At 34.8% G+C, this 19,594-nt stretch overlaps 1 protein-coding gene across 4 annotated transcripts in view; it reads left to right on the top strand.

Annotated features, from left to right (window-relative positions):
• ORC5 (origin recognition complex subunit 5) overlaps window positions 1-19,594 on the top strand; it is an 87,434-nt gene that overhangs the window by 45,878 nt on the left and 21,962 nt on the right. For all 4 annotated transcript variants that reach the window (XM_064575395.1, XM_064575394.1, XM_064575393.1 and 1 more), the window contains one exon: window positions 3,575-3,685. In XM_064575395.1, the coding sequence (XP_064431465.1) occupies window positions 3,575-3,685 (111 nt within the window). The remainder of the gene's footprint in view (window positions 1-3,574; window positions 3,686-19,594) is intronic.

Raw genomic sequence — 19,594 nt, 5'->3', positions numbered from 1 at the left:
CACTTGGTGGTATTTGCGGGTGTTTACAAATGAATAGGTAGAATAAAGAAAATTGAAGAATGAACATAAGGCTAAGAATTTTAGGCCTGTTCTTTAGACAGAGAAAACCCGTTTACGGATTTTGAGGTGGGAGATATATGAGTGCTGTATGAAGGTCAGTGAGGACTGTGACATCCTGGCACTTGAGACCACCCCTGTGGAATGAGTGGATTATCACAAGTCCCCAAGAAGGACAGTCTTGACAGAACCATATGAGCAAAGACCTCATGAAAATATCTCTAGTTGTAAAGGAACTGTAGTTCTCTTGATGGGATTCTTACTGATTGGACCTTTATAGTAGCCTCTTTTGTCTTTGGTTCATGTCACTGTAAAATCTGAGCTTAACTGAAAACTCCCTGCGTCCCTAGTTTATATTTTTCTTCCCTCTTCCTGAAATCTTGATTGAATGCTTATTTTATGCTAGGCACTCTAGAGCAGAGAACAGAATAGCCATTGTCTCTGCCTTCATGAGGCTCTCAATCTAATCAAGCCATTACACATTAAAAAGCAAACCACATGAATAATTATTGTAACAGTTGTTTTGAAAATACTGTATATCTTCAACTGTATAATTCTTTTTCTCTGTCCTCAGCTGACACTGATTTTTTAAGATTTTATTTTTTAATTCAACTAATGCCTGTGTGTGATACCAGATTATTTGCCCATCAGTTTATGTAGAAAAGCGACTGTTTTCCCCCTGTCCCCGCCCATAGTCTCATTCCCCTCTTCTCTGAATTGTTTCTAGTTTTAGTTTTTCTAGTATAAATATTCATAACTCTAAGTTTCTGTTTCTGTTTTTCTTGGTATAACTTGACACCAAATTTGATGCCATTTAACTCCTCAGAGTTTGAGTTCCCTTTTTGATCTATTTTTACAGGCCTTCCTTCTCTGTAACGAGTTCTGTAGTGGATTTAGGCGGCATTTCTCAGACTTTGCCTTCCCCCCTCGGAGGGGAGCCAGTTTGCGTGTATAGTACACAAAACCAGTTCAGTGAGGAAGGGAAGTATCGTATGTCTCACGTGCCACTAGAACACTTTAACTTTAAATTGGATATGTGTTTCTAACCAGAAAATTTAAAAAGTGAAAATTTTTCCTTTCCAAGCAAACGGATCTGGTAAGGAGATTTCCCTGCCAAACTCTGACTCTTTGTGAAGGGAGGACAAAAGTCTTCCCTGAGAATTTCAGCTAGAAACTCGGGCTTAACACTGATGTGGGGGCAGAATTCACAGTACTTCTGTGGTAGAGGGAGAGGGAGAGAGACAATCTCAAGCAGACTTTGCTCTGAGCGCGGAGCCAACATGGGACTGGATCTCATGACCTGAGCCAAAACCACAAGTCAGATGCTAAACGGACTGTGCCACCCAGGAGCCCCGATGTTAACCACTATTCTTAAACTCACACAAGCGACAAATGATTAGTATCTAGAATTTTTTTTAAGACTTACATAAACCAGTAAGAGAAAGGCAAAAATCCAGTCGATAAGTGGGTAAATGATATAAAAAGGAACCTGAATGTCTAACAAACCTGACATGATTATCAGCCTCATTCACTAATGACAGAAATTAATCTTTATTTTTATTTTTTTTGAGAATTGAAACTTTAAACAACAACTAAAATTATTAAAGTTATTTCATGTTCTTGGATTGGCAAAACTAAAAAAAAAAAAAGTCTGATGATTTTATTGGTGAGAATGTAGAAGAGTAAGAGCCTGTATATTCTGTAGGTTGGTGATAATAAAGTTAATATGTGATTGTACTTTGTATGGTCACGATAGGCTGGGCTATGCTGTAGCAAAAAACAAACCCCCAAACCCTTAGTGGATTAACATAACAAAGATTTATATGTTCCTTATGACACAGTGGAGTATGGGTTGGGTGACCCTATTTGTAGTGATGCCAAGTAAAACATGGTGATTTCTAAAGTGGCCACCAAAGGGTAAGAAGATTAAAGGATTTGAAAGAAGATTAAAGGTTTGAAAGACCAGGCTTGGAAGTAGGTGATATCACATTCACCCCCCCAGTCATCTAAGGGCAGGAGATACTGAGAAATGTAGTCTTCCCTGGGCCCCAGACAGAAGTGTTGGTGATCATACAGCATTGTGTCTGCCCTCTGCTTTCTGCTTTAGTTTCTCAGTCCCACTTAGAGAAACTCACACATGTGCGCAAGGGGAAATGTACAGGATGGTCCATCACAGGGTTATTTGTGATGAGTTATAGTGATGAATTTTTAGAAGTAGATAGTGATTTGTCATAAAATGGAGTTCTGTAGGGTTGCTTAAAAATGGGACTTAGAAGTGCATGTATCCATATGGATAAACCTCAAAAAACATATTGAAGGAAAAAAGCAACTTGGTAGAGTGATATGTCCAAAATAATATCATTTATATGAGATTAGATCTTGCAGACAGTGCTGTATATTGTTTATGAATACATCTGTAGTAGCAGTATAAAAATCATCATGGAAGTGGTAAAAACACCAAATTCTGGAGAGTGGTTCCATTTAGGGAGAAAATGGGATGTGAGAGAGGTGTAAGGGAGCTTCAGTTTATCTATAACTGATCTACTGTTTTCTTTCTTTGCACATATCACATACTGTTAGGGCTTGATAAAATTGGGTGCTGGGCACATTATTATTCATTATATCAGTCTCTGTACTTTTCTAAATGTTTGAAGTATTTAATGAGAAAGGATATAAAATTTAAGACCTGGAAAATGATTTCTAAACTATTTTTTAGATACAAATAGCTGAGGTAAACATATACTTCATTTTGTAATTCTGTGTAGGTATTTAGGTATTTTTCTTTACAGTCATTCTTTAAAGAAATAGTTTTTCTAATGCATGTAAATACAGATTTCCATTTATTTGGCATCACTAATACAGAGTACTTGACCCTTCTAACAGTGCTACTAAACTTATCTTAGAGTGGACCTTGAGCACTTCAGTTTTCTGATGACAAGAAATTGTACCTTATGGTTTTGTACACAAATACGTACATTTTATGATCTTTCCATTTTTAAATTTTACGTTTTGTTTCAGGCTGACCGCTTATTCACAAATTATCAAGTCTTTTATTAGTTTTCTAAGCTAGTATTTACTATAACTGATCTTTTTAGAACTATTAATGTTGAACAAATGTATTTTCCTGGTGATGGCACAAAAAGGAATGACTAGTGAGAAATAAGGAGTAGGTTCTAGTCAAGGAGTTAGGACCTGGACCCTGGTTTTGGTTATGGACTATTATGACAAATGACCTGGCTTAACTCACTTACCATCTGGTTATAACAACAAAATTGGTGTGATGTTCAGGACTAGAAATGGATAACTTGTGAGCTGTTTATTTAATACCTGTTTATGCTAAGTCAGAAAATCTTGAAAATGTTGAAAGATAAGTCATTATATCAGCTAAGGTTTTAACGTAGAGACTAAAAGTTAGAATTGTTAGGATCTTTGAGGTACATGTATATTGTTACTGGGAATTTGTGGACAGAAAGTGAGTTCTGCTATAAGAAGAAAATCCATGTTCTTTTTGTTACAGACAAGCAATCATCTTCTCGGACCAAAACCATTTCCACTGGACAGATTATTAGCAATATTATATAGTATTGTGGACAGTAGAGTTGCTCCAACAGCAAACATCTTTTCCCAGGTAAGCTTGCTTAATAGGTTTTTATCTGTCCTCTCTGTCTTTATGGAATTCTCCAGGTAGTATAGTTGGTATAGTTCTAGCCATGTGGATTTTTAGTCAGCATGTATTACTGCTTTAACTAAGCAGTGAGCAGTGTTCTTGGTAAGTACTTGAAAACTCCAAATATAGAAACTTTGAGAGTATCCCTGAATTTGCTTCTGTTTACAGTTATAACTTGATGACAACCAACTTGATGTTTCCAGATGTTTTCTTTTTTCAATAAAGGAATTTTTAAATTAAATGCTTATAATTATCTTGCTGATCAAATAAGTGGCTTCATGATTAAATTGATGAATTATTATGTAGAAATATAATCTAATGAACACAAAATTTTTAAAAATGTATTTGTAAGGGACGCCTGGGTGGCTCAGTCATTAAGCGTCTGCCTTTGGCTCAGGTCATGATCCCAGGGTCCTGGGATTGAGCCCCGCATCGGGCTCCCTGCTCCGCAGGAAGCCTGCTTCTCCCTCTGCCTGCCGCTCCTCTGCTTGTACTCTGTCTCTCTGTCTCAAATAAAAATAAAATCTTTAAAAAAAAAAAAAAGTATTTGTAAGAACGTAATCTATAATATCCTTATTCCTCATATATATGTCAACAGTATGATACTAAAAAATGTCCAGAATGATTAAGTTCTCGAAGTTTTCACTAGATGGCAGCAGTAGCATAAAAATATGAAATATGACTTCTTAAAAAAATAGTCATTAAGCATTTTTTTGTTGACATTTTAAGAAAAATCTATTTATTAAAAATGTAGTCACAATAGATTTCTTAAGTGGTCCAGAAAAACAGTTCTTAGCACATGGTATGAATGGCTAGAAGATAAAACAAATGATGTGACTAGTATTATTAAAAAGCACTTCAGATTTTGCAGTGAGCATTTTGTTCTCTATATATGCTTTTAGGTTGAGAAATATATAAATACTAACATTTATGTTTAAATTCGCTGCAAATAAATTTAGTCCCTGAATGGATGTTTGACTTGTAATCTAATGTATGGTGGTAACTTTTTTTTTTTAAGATTTTATTTATTTGAGAGAGGTAGAGAGCACGAGTTGGGGAGCAGGGTGGGCAGAGAGAGGGAGAAGCAGCTCATCCTGGGGCTTGATCCCAGAATCCCCGGATCATGACCTGAGCTGAAGGCAGATGCTTAGCTGACTGAGCCAGCCAGGCGCCCCTATATGATGCTAACTTTTATTTTTTCGTTTAAAGAAGACTTTGAGAACCAAAAACAGATATGTTCTCAACGTTGAAGTTAGATAATTTTTACGTAAGTCAGCATTTATAGAAAATTATATCTACATTTATTGTGTTCTTGAAGAAAGGTAGTCTAGTTGGTTATTAAATAACCAAATTTATTATAATAACCAAAATTATTTAAATGTAAATAACTAGCTTAGGTAGGTAGATTGGCAGCCCTAATGCTGGTAACTTTAAAAATCTAATTCAGTTTTAATCTGTGTTACAAGGATTTTTTTCCATATTTTTAAAAAGTCATAGTGACTTTTTTTTTAAAGATATTTATTTGAGAGAGTGAGAGAGCACAAGAGGGGGAAGGGTCAGAGGGAGAAGCAGGTTCCCCACTGAGCAAGGAGCGTGATGTGGGACTCAATCCCAGGACCCTGGGCTTAAGGCAGATGCTTAAGCTGACTGAACCACCCAGGCACCCCCTGAAATTAATTTTTAATCAGACTTTACATTTTGTTAATAGCTTTCTACATATAGTAGATGATTTTTTTGTTTTGTTTTTTGCTGTCGCAATAACTATGAAACAGAAAGCAGGTATTATTATTTTTGTTAAAAGGAATTGAGCTTTAGAAAGGTTAAATGGTATTCCCAGTATGACACAATGAGTAAATCTTTGAGAATCAAAGCCTAGAGAAGTGAGGTAGACAGTTAAGGAAGGCATTTGCATCACATGTGATTGTACTTCTCAAGTGCTCAAAAGCTACCTTTGTGCACAGGAGAGAGAGGGAAGGATAATAAATGTTTCTTCTTTTTGAAAGATTGTAATTTATTCTGGGGGAATAAAACATGTATAAAAATAATGGTATAAGTCTGTAAATGGATGCTGGGTAGTGCTGAGAATTTTAGAGCAGAGAGAGAGTGCTTCTGGATTGGGCAGAGTGAGAGAAAAACAGCTTCACGGAAAAGGTGAAAAATGGAGCTGGGCTGTAGAGAATGAGTAGGAGTTTTGTTTCTTTAAGTATTTCTAGTTTATGTAAGTGATACCTGTTTACTGTACAAAAAAAAATCAGAAATTGGGTAAATAAAAAGGAAAAGTAATAGATAAAGCTGACATCTTACTTCCAGTGGATAGAGTTAGAGATTTAAGAAGGGGAGGTGATAGGAGCAAAGGGATGGGACTGGGAAAAAGCAAGACACATTTGTGAACTGTCGCCTCAGTTTCATTGAGAATGGATGGGGTTGTATCGTAGTAGTGACAGCAGTCGTTGTCGCTGTGGTCCAGGACGAGTAGTCCTGCCATCACCGCCCATCCTGCCTTGCTGTTGATGCCTTCCACATCGTACCTTACGTTGCTAGAGCGTTTGGCATCTTATATAAAGTTTGCCGCGTACTAGGTTAATCTTTAGAAAAGGAGAGGGAACTGAAGCTCAGTGCCTCAAAAGATCTGCCCAAGGCCACACAGCAAATCACTGGCAGCATCCAGACTTGGATGCACATTTTCCCAGCAGCACGTCTACATTTATAGGGATAGACAGTCAAAACCAACAAGAGGTTGCTGATTTGGAGATTTACTAGCTACCCTGAGGATTTGATGAGAGAAGAATGGTATCACCAGTCTTTATGCTGTAATGTATGTAATTAAGAAACAGCTTGGCCTAAATGTATCTTTATTTTTTAAATGAAGTAAAGTTCTCTTCAATCTTAACAACCTAAATGAAGTTTTTGTTAATTTCTTCTCATTAGCAGTAATCAAAATGATTAATTTTATATATTTAAAACATGGCTTTAAGTGAATTTGTGTTCATTTGATGACAGATCATTTAGGACTTGATCTCAGTGATTCCCATCTGGGATACAAAGGGTGAGAGTATACAGAGGGATAGATGCAACTAACCCTAAGGAGTTGACCTCTACTTTTGCTTGGTCAATAAAGTATCCAAGAAAATCAAGTAGCATATATACTGTGTTTCAGAACAAAATGTGGCAGAAATCATTCAGAAAAAGGCTGTTTCTTCCACAAGTTTATTTTCCTTTCCCATTGATTCCCAGTGACCTTTTCTATTTATATGGTTTCATTCAGCCATCAAACTTTACTCTTGCCCATAGGAATGACAATTTCCTTCAGTTCACTTAAATTTTTTTAAGCAAAAGAAGGATGCCGACATTTGTGTTGGCAGTGCTTATTTGGTATGAACGCTAGATGGCGATATTGCTGCATTCTAGCTTTAAGATGAACTGAGGAAGCTGTGTTACTCCTTAATAGTCTTTCATGTTTAGAGAAAGCTGTTTGTTAAATGAACGCTTTGGTTTATTTGAACAAAAATACAATTGCCTGAAGATGTTTAATGATATATACGTGTGTGTATGCACACATGTGTACACGGTCATGAAAATGTAAATAAGATTGGTAAAGAATTGTGTTGCATGAGTATTTTCCACCTGGAAGTAGAGTGTTTTCCATTGGCTGTTAATGTGTCTATATGAGATGATAATGTATTATTTTTCTAATCATTTATTCCATATGCAGCTGTTTTAAGGATTTATTTCATGGTAATTTGCTGTTCTTTTAGTTTGAATTACCAGTTACATAATTATTATTTTTTTTACATAAAACAAATTGATCAAATGTGGTATATATGTTCACAATTTTCTTGAAGTGCAATTTTATTTCCATTGCATTTTATTCAAATCTATTTAAATCTATTCGGTAAAAAAGTATTAAAAATAGTAGCTGAAGGAATCTTTAAAGTTGTTAAAATTCCAGTTGAGAATAATAATCAAATTCATAATAGTATTAGTAACAGTATTGTATTGTAGTTGGTATTCTTCTGATTTTATTATCTATTAAATTTTAGGTAAAATTCTGTTAATTTTTTAGTCTCATAAATAGGTAAAAGAATATTAGCACATTTAACATTTTATGTTAGATTAATGCTCAGATTTATCAAATTGAAATATGGTTTTTAAATTTTTCTGAGACTTTTAAGGTAAGTTTAGCCTTATCCAATTTAATATAATCTTGTAGTCAAGATCATGGATCATTTTAAAAATTGTCAGTCACATAAAACAAATGTAGCTCTTATATATGTATACAAACTTTGTGAATGGCAACGCATTAATTATGGTGTTTTCATTCTTTTTGCCTGTTAGCGTGGCTAGAATGGGTCAACTATACCATTTCCATGCAGGAAGTAGTAAAGTTTAGAGGTATTACTTTCAAATTTTAATTTGATCAGATATGTTATTGAAGACCATTTATCATCTTTAAAAGAAGTACTGTTGAATTGTCCTTTTTTTCCAGAAGTATATTAAAACCAGGTTATGCTTTTTTATCTTTTTATTTTTTTCCTTGAAGAAAAATGATAATTTGTTTGGAAATTTTTGCATGATTTATTTCATCCTTTTGATATTTCTGTATCTTCTCTTACTCATCTTTGTCCACTTCCTCCATAGTCTTGTATTTAGGTGAAGATAGTAGGAACAGTTCTTTAATTTGTAGTCATGTATATTACTTATTTTAATATATTAAGTCATATCGCCTTCTCTTTTCTCAGAGGATAAACTTGCTGAAGAGTTTATTTCTAAAAGTACTGGTAGTGGTTTCTAAAGTGACTTTTAAAAGGAAGATTATCTTTAAAAAATTAAGGAGATTTAATTACACATATATTACATATTAACATTGATCCTATTTGATTAGTTAGCATTTTGTTGAAGAATTAGTTTTGAAGATAGTTTACTGTAATTGTACACTTCAGAAGTTTTAAAATAATATAATTGTTATATCCTGTATTATAAAAATGCACTCTAAATCAGTATCAAGAAGTAGCTGAAAGATAAGAAAAGGAGCATACATTGTTCCTTTAAGAAATAGTTCTATGTACCATATAGACAAGTTGAATTTTTTCAGTAATTAATATCTAATTTCTGAATGGCTTTCTACTTAGGTGTGCATAATTTAATAAGGAAAAATTAAATTAAAATATTCTTACAAATTGGTTTTCATTTTTAAGAGTATAAAGAATTTTTTTTGAGCAAAGTATAATGTACAGATATATTTTTTTCAAAAATACACATTTCCATTTCTACTTTCTCTGCTTTTGAACTCACATCATGATACCATATACATAATGGAATATATTTGGACTATATTACATCAGTTTAATTTTTTGGTCATGAATCAGCTTGACCTTTTTTAATGTTGTATTAAAAGGTTGTATTAATGGTAGTAGCATTTAGATAACCTTAAGCTTTCTGCTCATTTAGTTGTTGGTTTTATAAGCTATACAGGATATATTTAAACTAATAATTGTGATATTTTCCAAATCATCATCTGTCAGAATGCAGATGATAATTTAGTTATTTTATCTGTGAGAGCTTTTTGAAGTAGATGCTTCATCTCTAATTTACCATAGCTGGAAGATGTTTCTGCTACATTTGTTAGGGCCACTAACCTTTTATTCAACCAAAAACAGATTTTTGGCATTTTTCTTCAAATATAGGTAGCTGTTAGGTAAATTTATATAATTTTGTTTTTTGTTTTTTTTTTTTTTTTACAGTATAGAAGGGATTTTGTTAGTATTATTTAACTTGAAAACATTTAAAAATAAAAATTTCAATCTAATTAATCTACTTAATTCATACTTCAAAGTTAGTGTTTACCTTCTTTCCTTGGTTGGGATTAAGTTTTTCTTTCTCTGCTTAAGATTTCATTTAACAGATCCTTATTGAGGCCTGCTATGTTGCAGGCACTGTGTTAGATAAAGAGAATACGAATGTGAAGAGAATGCTGCTTCTGCCCTCAGGACTTCCAAGTCAGTCTGTGGCTTCCATGGTCCTTCATTTGGTCTTGGGGCATCTGTCCTCTTCTAGCTTGTACTAGGGTTAATGGCCTATGTGTGTATTTACTGGGAGGACTGAATGAAGGAACTGATACTTAATACTTAAAGGGAAAACTAATACTTAAATATTTAAGGTGACTAGATAAAAATAGAATTTTTCACTTCAGTAGTCCCTGTTATTTGACAATATAGGTATTTGAATGTCTTCTTCCAAGTAAAATGAACAAACTTGTTTGTTGAATCTTTCCTTCTGACATGCCTTGAACTTAGTGTTGTGGAGCATGATTGTTTAATACCTGTGTCATAACTAAATTTTGCTAATACCCAATTAAATTTAGTTGTAACTAAATTAGATTCTGTTAGTTGTGTCTATTGGTATCAAACAATCTCAGTTAAGACTTGAAACTTGTTAAGTTATGGACAAATAAGCAGTGTATTTTATTTGGCTTATTATAAACTAAGTGGGACTTAAAAAGTTACATGGGTGTATTTCAAATACTTTATGATTAAAAGTTACCCTAGGGGTGCCTGGGTGGCTCAGTTGGTTAAGCGTCTACCTTTGGCTCAGGTTATGATTCTGGGGTTCTGGGATCAAGCCCCCACATTGGGCTCCCTGCTCAGCAGGGAGTCTGCTTCTCTCTCTTCTGCCTGCCACTCCCCCTGCTTGTGCTCGCTCTCTCTATCAAATAAAATATTTAAAAAAATAATAAAAAATAAAAGTTACCCTATTATGTCAGTCCTTTATATACAATATTTCAAACTATTTTTGTAAATTTTTAACCAAATAAGCTGATTTTATAGACTTATAAACCTCTTTACCTTAAAAATTAGTTTATTGTATAATATTATGGTTATTTGATTTATATTTTTACAGAAAAAGTAGTAACATTTATCAAATGCTAGTCACATAAAATCAGAAATCATAGTTGATGAAATATTATCCCATGCATGTTTTGATTAGGTGAGAATGTGAACCTTGTAAACATAAAGGGTAACATCCTAAAATCTAGCTATAATATATTCATATGAAGTGACTTTAAGTATGATTATTTTCTTTATATTAAGGTTGACAAACAACAGTTTTCCTGAAAACAAATTCTGCGCATACTAATTATTTTCTTTATATTAAGGTTGGCAAACAACAGTTTTCCTGAAAACAAATTCTCTGCATACTAGAGTATCAGAAAATGTGAAAAGCTATTCTTCTGTGATTTCTCTGTGCTTCATTTGGCTTGTGCCAGCATTCCAATATTCTCTGTAATATCCAACTTAAATACTTGATGCTATTAAGGTAAATTATATAAATCACAGAAAATATCTTGAATGCTAACATTTTCTAATAATCCTACTATTTTTTTTTTTTTAACCATAACTGAGACCGTGGGACATTTCATTGCAAACATGGTAAAGGAGGCTTACTTAATGCCTACTTCACTGATGACGAGGTCGGCAGGGGTGTGTTTGACAGAGGCAGACCCTTCTCGAGCAGTGAAGGACCCGACTGCCGTGGTGCTCGGTCTCCACTGGTGCAGTAAATTAGATTCTCAAATCCACTCCTACAGGACCCTGATGTGGGTGTGTTTCTATTCTGCCGTCAGACACTCTGTAGTAGGTGCCTATTTCCAGAGATTTTTAAAAAACTATTTAGAGGGGCGCCTGGGTGGCTCAGTCATTAAGCGTCTGCCTTCGGCTCAGGTCATGATCCCAGGATCCTGGGATCGAGCCCCACATCGGGCTCCCTGCTTGGCGGGAAGCCTGCTTCTCCCTCTCCCACCTCCCCTGCTTATGTTCCCTCTCTCGCTGTGTCTCTCTGTCAAATAAATAAATAAAATCTTAAAAAAAAAAAAAAAACTATTTGGGGATATTTCATATTTGAAAAGAGTAAAGTTACTTTGGTGGTAAGGAATACTAATATTAATTATTACCAAGGATGAAAAACACAGTATATTTTACTCTATTGCCCAGGGATAAAGGTTGAATTTCTTGTTGTCATTTGTAAGAGAACAGTGTTTACCCCTACTGTGCTCTTCTCTTGTTTTCCCTAAATGTGATATTAAATTTCATCGGTGTAGCCACTTTGTCTTTGTGAATATATTAGCCCAGCAATAGGCATTTTTACTGAACTCTAGAAAAATGGAACCATTGCTTAAGGGTGACATGTAAAATACTGCCTAAGGGATGAAAAAAATGCATAAATTATGCTTTCAACTTCTGAGTAAAATAATGCATTGGTACCTTATTTTTGTAGGCAATATTTTATAGCCACCTTTCTCAAAGCTTAATAGTGCTTCTAATAAATAGCTCAAGTGTATACCCTTTGGTCACATTTTGGGGGGAAATGTATTCAACACCAATAAATTTTATTTGACTTGGCAGATTTTTTTTTTTTTTTTTTGCTGAAAGCACTAAAAAACATATGGAGGTATGTGCTTGCATGTGCCTATTTAAGAAAATCTACAATTAATATAGTGACTATATAGGCAAATGCATACCTTAGTTAGAGCTTTATGACTAGTTTGTTTCAATGAGGAAAGGAGTTTTAATAAGAACAGTTTGGGAGATAAATGATTTGGAAAAATCTACGTTATGGAAAGGTGTGCTATATTTTAAAATACTTTTATAAAAAGATTAGAAGAAATGTTGATGCTTAAGGGGATTTCCAATGAGAAATTGTCTTGATTTCTTGTCAGCTTGCAACTAATTGGAGTCCTTTGGAGGACATTGACCTCACCTGCCCATACAAAGACATATTTAAGTTTCTCATAGTGAGAAATTGGGATTCTCAGTGCCAAGTCTTCTATAGAACCTAATTGCTCCCTCACCTTGGACACCCTAAATGTGATAGAGTTGAATTCTTAGAATCAAAAGTAATCATGCCCTGTTAGGAATCAGAAAGGGAAATAAGTGTACCCACAACTGTCTTATCTATTCCCTTAACTTCAGATGCTGTGTGCCTGCTGATGTCTTTTGAATCCTTTATTTCTAGCCATTATCCTCTCTAGTTCTGGACCCAAATTGCCAACTGAACAATCATACCTGAACGTGCCATATCCATCACACACTGACACACCCAAACCAAAAATTATTCCCTAAACCTTTTTTCTGTTTTTCAGCCTTACCTAGATTTCAAAACTAATCATTTATTTTTTCATCCTTTAACAAAGCACATACTTTGTGGCATGCACGATTGTTAGGTGCTAGAAAAACAAAGATAATACAGGTTTTTTTTATTTCAGTGGAGAAATCATCTCTGAACACTTTTGTTTCCCTGTAGTTGGTCACCAGGTCCAATCTGTTTTTCCTCCTAAGTACAAATGTCTCTTGGACTTAACTCCTTTCTTCCCACCCATGCTGCCATTGCCCTAAATACGTAGCTTCATTATCTCTTAGACAAGTGCACCAGCATCCTGACTGGTCTCCCTGTCACCATGTACTTCTGAATTTATCTTCCATACAGTCGTCAGCATAAATCTTAAAAAAAAATGTGATCTTGTTTTTCTGCTTACACTTTTTTAAATGAATTACATTATCTGTAAAATCAGTTCTCCATTCCATAGCATTTCCTGTAAGGTTCTTCACAGACTGGCCCCATTTTCTGCCACTTTCTTTATTCACCCTCTACACCATTCACTATAAACTGTTTCCTCTCTGAAAACACACCAGTTTTTCTTTTGTATTGTTACATGTGCTGTCTCCCAGCCACTGTTGAGCTCTCTTTTATGCTTCGTGCTCTGCACTCCCAAATGCCATTTCTCAATGACTCCACATTTTGCCTCCCTCCCTATTACTCATTCTCTTCTCTATAATCAGATAGTTGAGTTTATACATATCACTAGCATCCCTCTCATATTGTGTCATTACCATTTTATTATGTGTTTGTCTTCTCTGATATATTGAGTTCTTTGAGGTCGCAAAGACCTTTGTCTTTTCATTTTTGTGTCTCTCAGTGCCTTCAACATGAGATTCACTCATTGAATGGTCTCCCATTCTCCTAAGCTTGCATTATGGCCTTCCTAGATATGAATGATTTGTAGTCATTTGTGTGCTAATAAGTTCCAGAGATTATAGGCGCTCTCTTCAGTCCTCTGTGTAAAAACATACGTGCCAGTTTTTATCTGAGCATAAGTGAAGACTAATAGTCTACTCCCCGCCTTTTTTTTTTGAAATAAAAATTCCAAAGGTGAATTTCCAGATGTGATGATTTTAAGTTGAGCAGCTTTGACAGCATTTGCCTATCTCTTCCATTGCCGCACTCATCAGCTCTACCTTGTGTGTGTAAAACTGTCTTGAACTCTCTTGATGTCCGCCACATGCTCATGAACTATCACGTCACGTGAAATCAGATCAAATGTGGTGCTTGTTGGGTTGTATGAACCTCATGCATTAACATATCATGTGTTAAGTTCTTTTATTTAAATAATTTAGTATGTTTCAGGTTGTAAAGCTCCTCCAGGACAAACAAGACAGGGTATTTCACAAATCAATTGACATAGATACCAACCTATGAAAGTACAAAAATAACGAGCATGTTAAAAATTAATTACAGTTGTAAATTGATTTCCTTTTGTTGGCAGAAAGAACATAGTTTATTAGCCCAGGAGCAGGTTCACACTGTTTTAACATCAAGCACTTCCAGCTGAAGCTTGTTAGTGACTGCCTCTCAGATTAAGAAAAAAAATCCTCACTGTGGTACATGAACTCCTCTTGTTAAGACATAAATAATCAGCTCATCCCCTATGTGGATGAGAACAAAGAACATAATAGTACACAGAGCAAAGATTAAATATTGCACAACCTCATTTAACATGTAAATTTAAAAATATCCAAGTATAAGGAGGTTTTCACTTGTAATTTTTCTTTGTGAATGCCTCCCTCATGACCTAGGAACTAGTCAGAGGGGAAAAATAGATACTTTGGCATTTGACTTAGGCAGATTGATTATTTTAAGCTAAAGTAAAATAAAATTACTTATGGTCAGTATTGCTGGTAGTACATGAAAGCTAGGGAAGTACTGTTTTCTTTGATAGCAAGATGCTTCAGATTTTTAGGAGTTTTATTTTTAAACCAAGGATTAATTTTACTTTGAGGAAAATCATCAACATATGACTCAAACTTAACACTAATATTAACTAGTTCCCATAGCTCTCTTCCCCCCACCCCCAGTTGTTTCTCAAGTTTTGTCCATTTCCTCTGCTAAATCCTGATTTCTTCTAGTACAGCATTTTTTTTTTTTAACTTTATTCTGTATTTCCTAGCACCAAATCTAAATCCTGACTTGGAAAAAGAAAACCCACTCCCTAGGCTACTTTCATACTCATTTGAATTTCATTCATTTGAATTTGAGCTTGACACAATAGACAAGAAAAGCATCTGTGGAACACAATTAAAAATCTGAAAATTATTGACAAAAGAATATGCCCTAATAGGTAATAGAAACCAAAAAGGGGGGGTGTAATAATATCCCCACAAAAATTTAAACTTACTTGAATAATTAAAATGATACTTCTTGGAATGATTTCAGTGTTTCAGGAAAGACCTTTTCATTGCCTTTGCTTTTTAAAATTTTAATGTTTATCCTACCTTAGTGTTTTCAACTGTTACATATTTTGTATGATTTATTATAATAATTTTTTTGTAAATGATCTTTAATCCACAAATGTGTGAGAAATTTTGCTTTATAATACCATCTTTAGTGTTATGTAATTTCAGGTTTTAAGAAATCATGCTTTTCCCCACTTTAAATTGTCTTTTAAAAATTAAACCTTAAAAACAGTAATTTTATATCTAGTGTGCAGTCTGATTTACGAAAAGTTAACATTTCATTAGGTTAGTAAATTCCACTTTAATATTTTACTTTGGTGACATCACACCCCTCACATCTGATAATTTTGTTCACAGGATTGTTGATTATTCTCAAGGCTATTACCTGTATCCCTGGCGCAGGACTTTTGCCTATGTTGAGATATTTCTTTATCCTTTTGCTACAGTTTCATTAAGGTCTTTGTTTTGTCTGCAGTGTCTTTGCTGCTGGGTTTCTAACTCCCTTTCAGCGTGTAATGCAACCAGAGTTGTCATTTTACTCACTTCTTCCGTAAAGCTTTCCTTAGTCTGTCCCAACAAAGTTATCTCTTCCTGTATTCTGCAGCTCCCTTTTGGGGTAGTGTAAGGAATATTGGCTTTGGATTTAGATGGTACTCAAATTCAGTGCTGCTCTTAGAACTGTTAGCTCAGTGACCTTAAACATTTACTAACCTCTTTGAGGTTGTTTCTTCATCTGAAAAAAAAGGTTTATGTATAGTACCTAATTCATGGTGGGGTTCTTGTGAGGACTGAAGACATTACAATGCCTACCACAGTGTCTCTATCTATAATTTTGAGATCTAGATCTATCAGTGTCTGTATCTGATCTATAGAGCTTGGACTCAATAATAAATTCCAGTCCTCATACCACTGTTACCCATGGTCTCTAATATTAACCAGTCCCATAGCTCTCTCCTCCCCACCCCCGCTCATGTTTTGTCCATATCCTCTGCTAGATCCTGAAGGAAGGAATGCCAGGTTACATATGTGTCATTCTCAGGAATTTTGAGGGACACTAGAAGAAAAGATAAAAACACTGGGGTCTTTAGCACAGTAGTTAATAGGTTTGGCAGACCACCTTCTAATATTCATCAGCACCCAAAGTGAGACATTATTTTGGCTAAACATTTTTAATGTGTTAAACATTCTTTTTTTTTTTTTTTTTTAAGATTTTATTTATTTATTTGAGAGAGAGAGAATGAGAGAGAGCACATGAGAGGGAGGAGGGTCAGAGGAAGAAGCAGACTCCCTGCCGAGCAGGGAGCCCGATGCGGGACTCGATCCAGGGACTCCAGGATCATGACCTGAGCCGAAGGCAGTTGCTTAACCAACTGAGCCACCCAGGCGCCCTGTGTTAAACATTCTTAAGATTAAGTGCTTAATTTAAAATTTATTATTACAACTCAAATTTTTTTTTTTTGTAAACGTCTAACATGGTGTACATGTTGTATGTATTCTCTTTCACTGGGACTTTTGGATTAAATAATTTTGCAACATCTGCTAAAGTGCCTCAACATATTTGTTTGGGGTGACTGACCAGGGACTGATAATGCCATTCATCCTTTTATGATGTCTGTTTTCTCATCCGTAAAATGAGGCATTGATCTCCAAGGTTTTCAGACCTGATAGACTAGCTCAGAATTTTATCTTGTAGTCATTTTTATATTGAAGCATAAATAGCCCCCACACAAACAAAAAACTTTCACAGTTTTAAGAAATAGAAATAAAAAGTAAATTTTGGGAAAATGTGGAACAATCAGGCTGGGATTTACATAATAATAGTTTTGCTATAATCATATGTTCTAGAGGAAATAAGTTGTACAAGTCACAGGTTTGTAGCAACTTTGTGAGACCTTTATGGGCTCAGAGCATGAAACCAGCAGCTACAAATGCTTTGCAGCTGAACCAGAAGTCATAACTAATCATCTGGCTTTCAGTAAGAAAATCTGTAATCTATATGCTTTTAAAAATCTACATAGCCACACCACAGTAACATATCAATATTGAAATAATTACCATCTCTAATTTGCCCATTTTAAGCAATATTTTATCAAGTAGTTTCTTTAAATCCCTGTAAATATGAGTCAAAAAATGTTTTTATTTCTACAGGTAGATATTTGTAACTTCATAGGTACTTAAACATTTTGAGAAAAAATTTATTCTGGCAGTTTATAAGGTCTTTCTCAAAGCCCTCTGTATTTTGTGTATTTTATCAGTGTATGTATGTATTTTTTATTGGGGTATAATTGATATATAACATTATCTTAGTTTCAGGTGTATAACACAAGGAATCGAGATTTGCGTATACTGTGAAATGATCACCATAGTTAAGTCTAGATAATATTTTTCACTATACATCGTTAGAAATTTTTTTCTTGTGTATTTATTTTATTGGATCTTGTGTGTTTATTTTTTAAATAAGCTTTTTTGGGGAGGTAATTGTAGATTCACATGCAATTGTGAGAAATAATAGGGGCTCTTCCTGTATGCCCTTTATTCAGTTTCCCCCAAAGGTTACATCTTATAAAACTAAAGTGTCACAAACAGGAGTTTGACATTCATGCAATCCACTGATCTTATTCAAATTTCCCACTTTTACATATATTTATTTATTTTTGTGTATGTCTGTGCATACTTGGTTATGTGAAATTTTATCCCATGTGTAGGTTTGTATATCTACCACTATAGTCAAGATACAGACCAGTGACCTCACCACAATGTTTTTATAACCATACACACCTCTTTCCCGCTCCCTTTGCCAATCCCTGACAACCACCAGTCTCCATCTCTAAAGTTTTGTCAGTTCAAAATTTTTTTAGGGGCACCTGGGTGGCTCAGTCAGTTAAGCGTCTGCCTTCAACTCAGGTCATGATCCTGGGGTTGTGGGGTTAAGCCCCACATGGGGCTCCTGTTCAGCGGGAGGCCTGCTTCTCCCTCTCCCCCTCTGCTGCTCCCCCTGCTTGTACTCTCTCTGTAAAATAAATATATAAAATCTTTAAAAAAAGAATTTTTATAAACAGAATTATTAGTATGTAATGTTTTGAGATTGGCTTTTTCCACTCAGCATAATTAACTCCTTTGAGATTCATCCAAATTGTTGCATGTGTCATAGTTCATTCTTTTTCTTATTGCTGGGTTATGTTCCATGATATGGATGTATCACAGTTTGTTTAACCATTCACTCCTTGAAGGACATCTGGCTCTCCCATTCTTTGTTTTGTTTTTGTATAGTTTTGTTTTTGGCTGTTATAAATAAAGCTATATGAGCATTCATGTATAGGTTTTTGTGTGAACATGCAGTTTGCTGGGATAAATGCGCAGTGGTGCAATTGCTAGGTAATAATTGGATATTTGTTTTATAAGTGATGTCAGTGTTTTACCACTTCCTGTGAAGTATGGTGATCTTACTTCCATTCAGATCCCTTTGCTTTCCCACTTTCTTTCTTTTTTTTTTTTTTTTAAGATTCATCCACTTATTTTTTTCTGGGCTTTTTTTTTTTTTTTTTTTTTTTTTTAGTTTCAGAGGTAGAATTTAGTGATTCATCAGTTGCATATAACATCCAGTGCTCATACATCAAGTGCCCTCCTTAATGACCATCACCCAGTTACCCCATCCCCCCACTCAGCTCCCCTCCAGCAACCCTGTTTGTTTCCTAGAGTTCTGCATCTTTTATGGTTTGCCTCCCTTTCAATTTTCATCTTATTTTATTTTTCCTTCCCTTCCCCTATGTTCATCTGTTTTGTTTCTTAAATTCCACATATGAGTGAAATCATATGGTATTTGTCTTCTCTGACTGACTTATTTCACTTAGCATAATACTTTCTAGTTCCATCCACATTGTTGCAAATGGCAAGGTTTCATTCTTTTTGATAGCTGAGTAATATTCCAAGATATATATATGTATGTGTGTGTGTGTATGTATATTTTTATATGTATATTTAATTGTATATGTATACACACACACACACACCCCACATCTTCTTTATCCATTCATCCGTCGTTGGACATCTGGGCTCTTTCTATATTTTGGCTGTTGTGGACATTGCTGCTATAAACATAGGAGGGGTGCATGTGCCCCTTCAAATCACTATGTTTGTATCCTTTGGATAAATACCTAGTAGTGCAATTGCTGGGTCATAGGATGGCTCTATTTTTTAACTTTTTGAGGAACCTCCATACTATTTTCCAGAGTGGCTGCATCAGTTTGCATTCCCACCAACAGTGTAGGAGGGTTCCCCTGTCTCTGCATCCTCGCCAACATCTGTC

The sequence above is a fragment of the Mirounga angustirostris genome, unplaced genomic scaffold, assembly GCF_029215605.1.
Source record: "Mirounga angustirostris isolate CCGP_5_RB_7025 unplaced genomic scaffold, mMirAng1.0.hap1 SCAF_12, whole genome shotgun sequence".
Taxonomy (NCBI): Eukaryota; Metazoa; Chordata; class Mammalia; order Carnivora; family Phocidae; genus Mirounga; species Mirounga angustirostris.
Note: the sequence above shows the minus strand (reverse complement) of the source record. Positions and strands in the feature narration are given on the sequence as shown.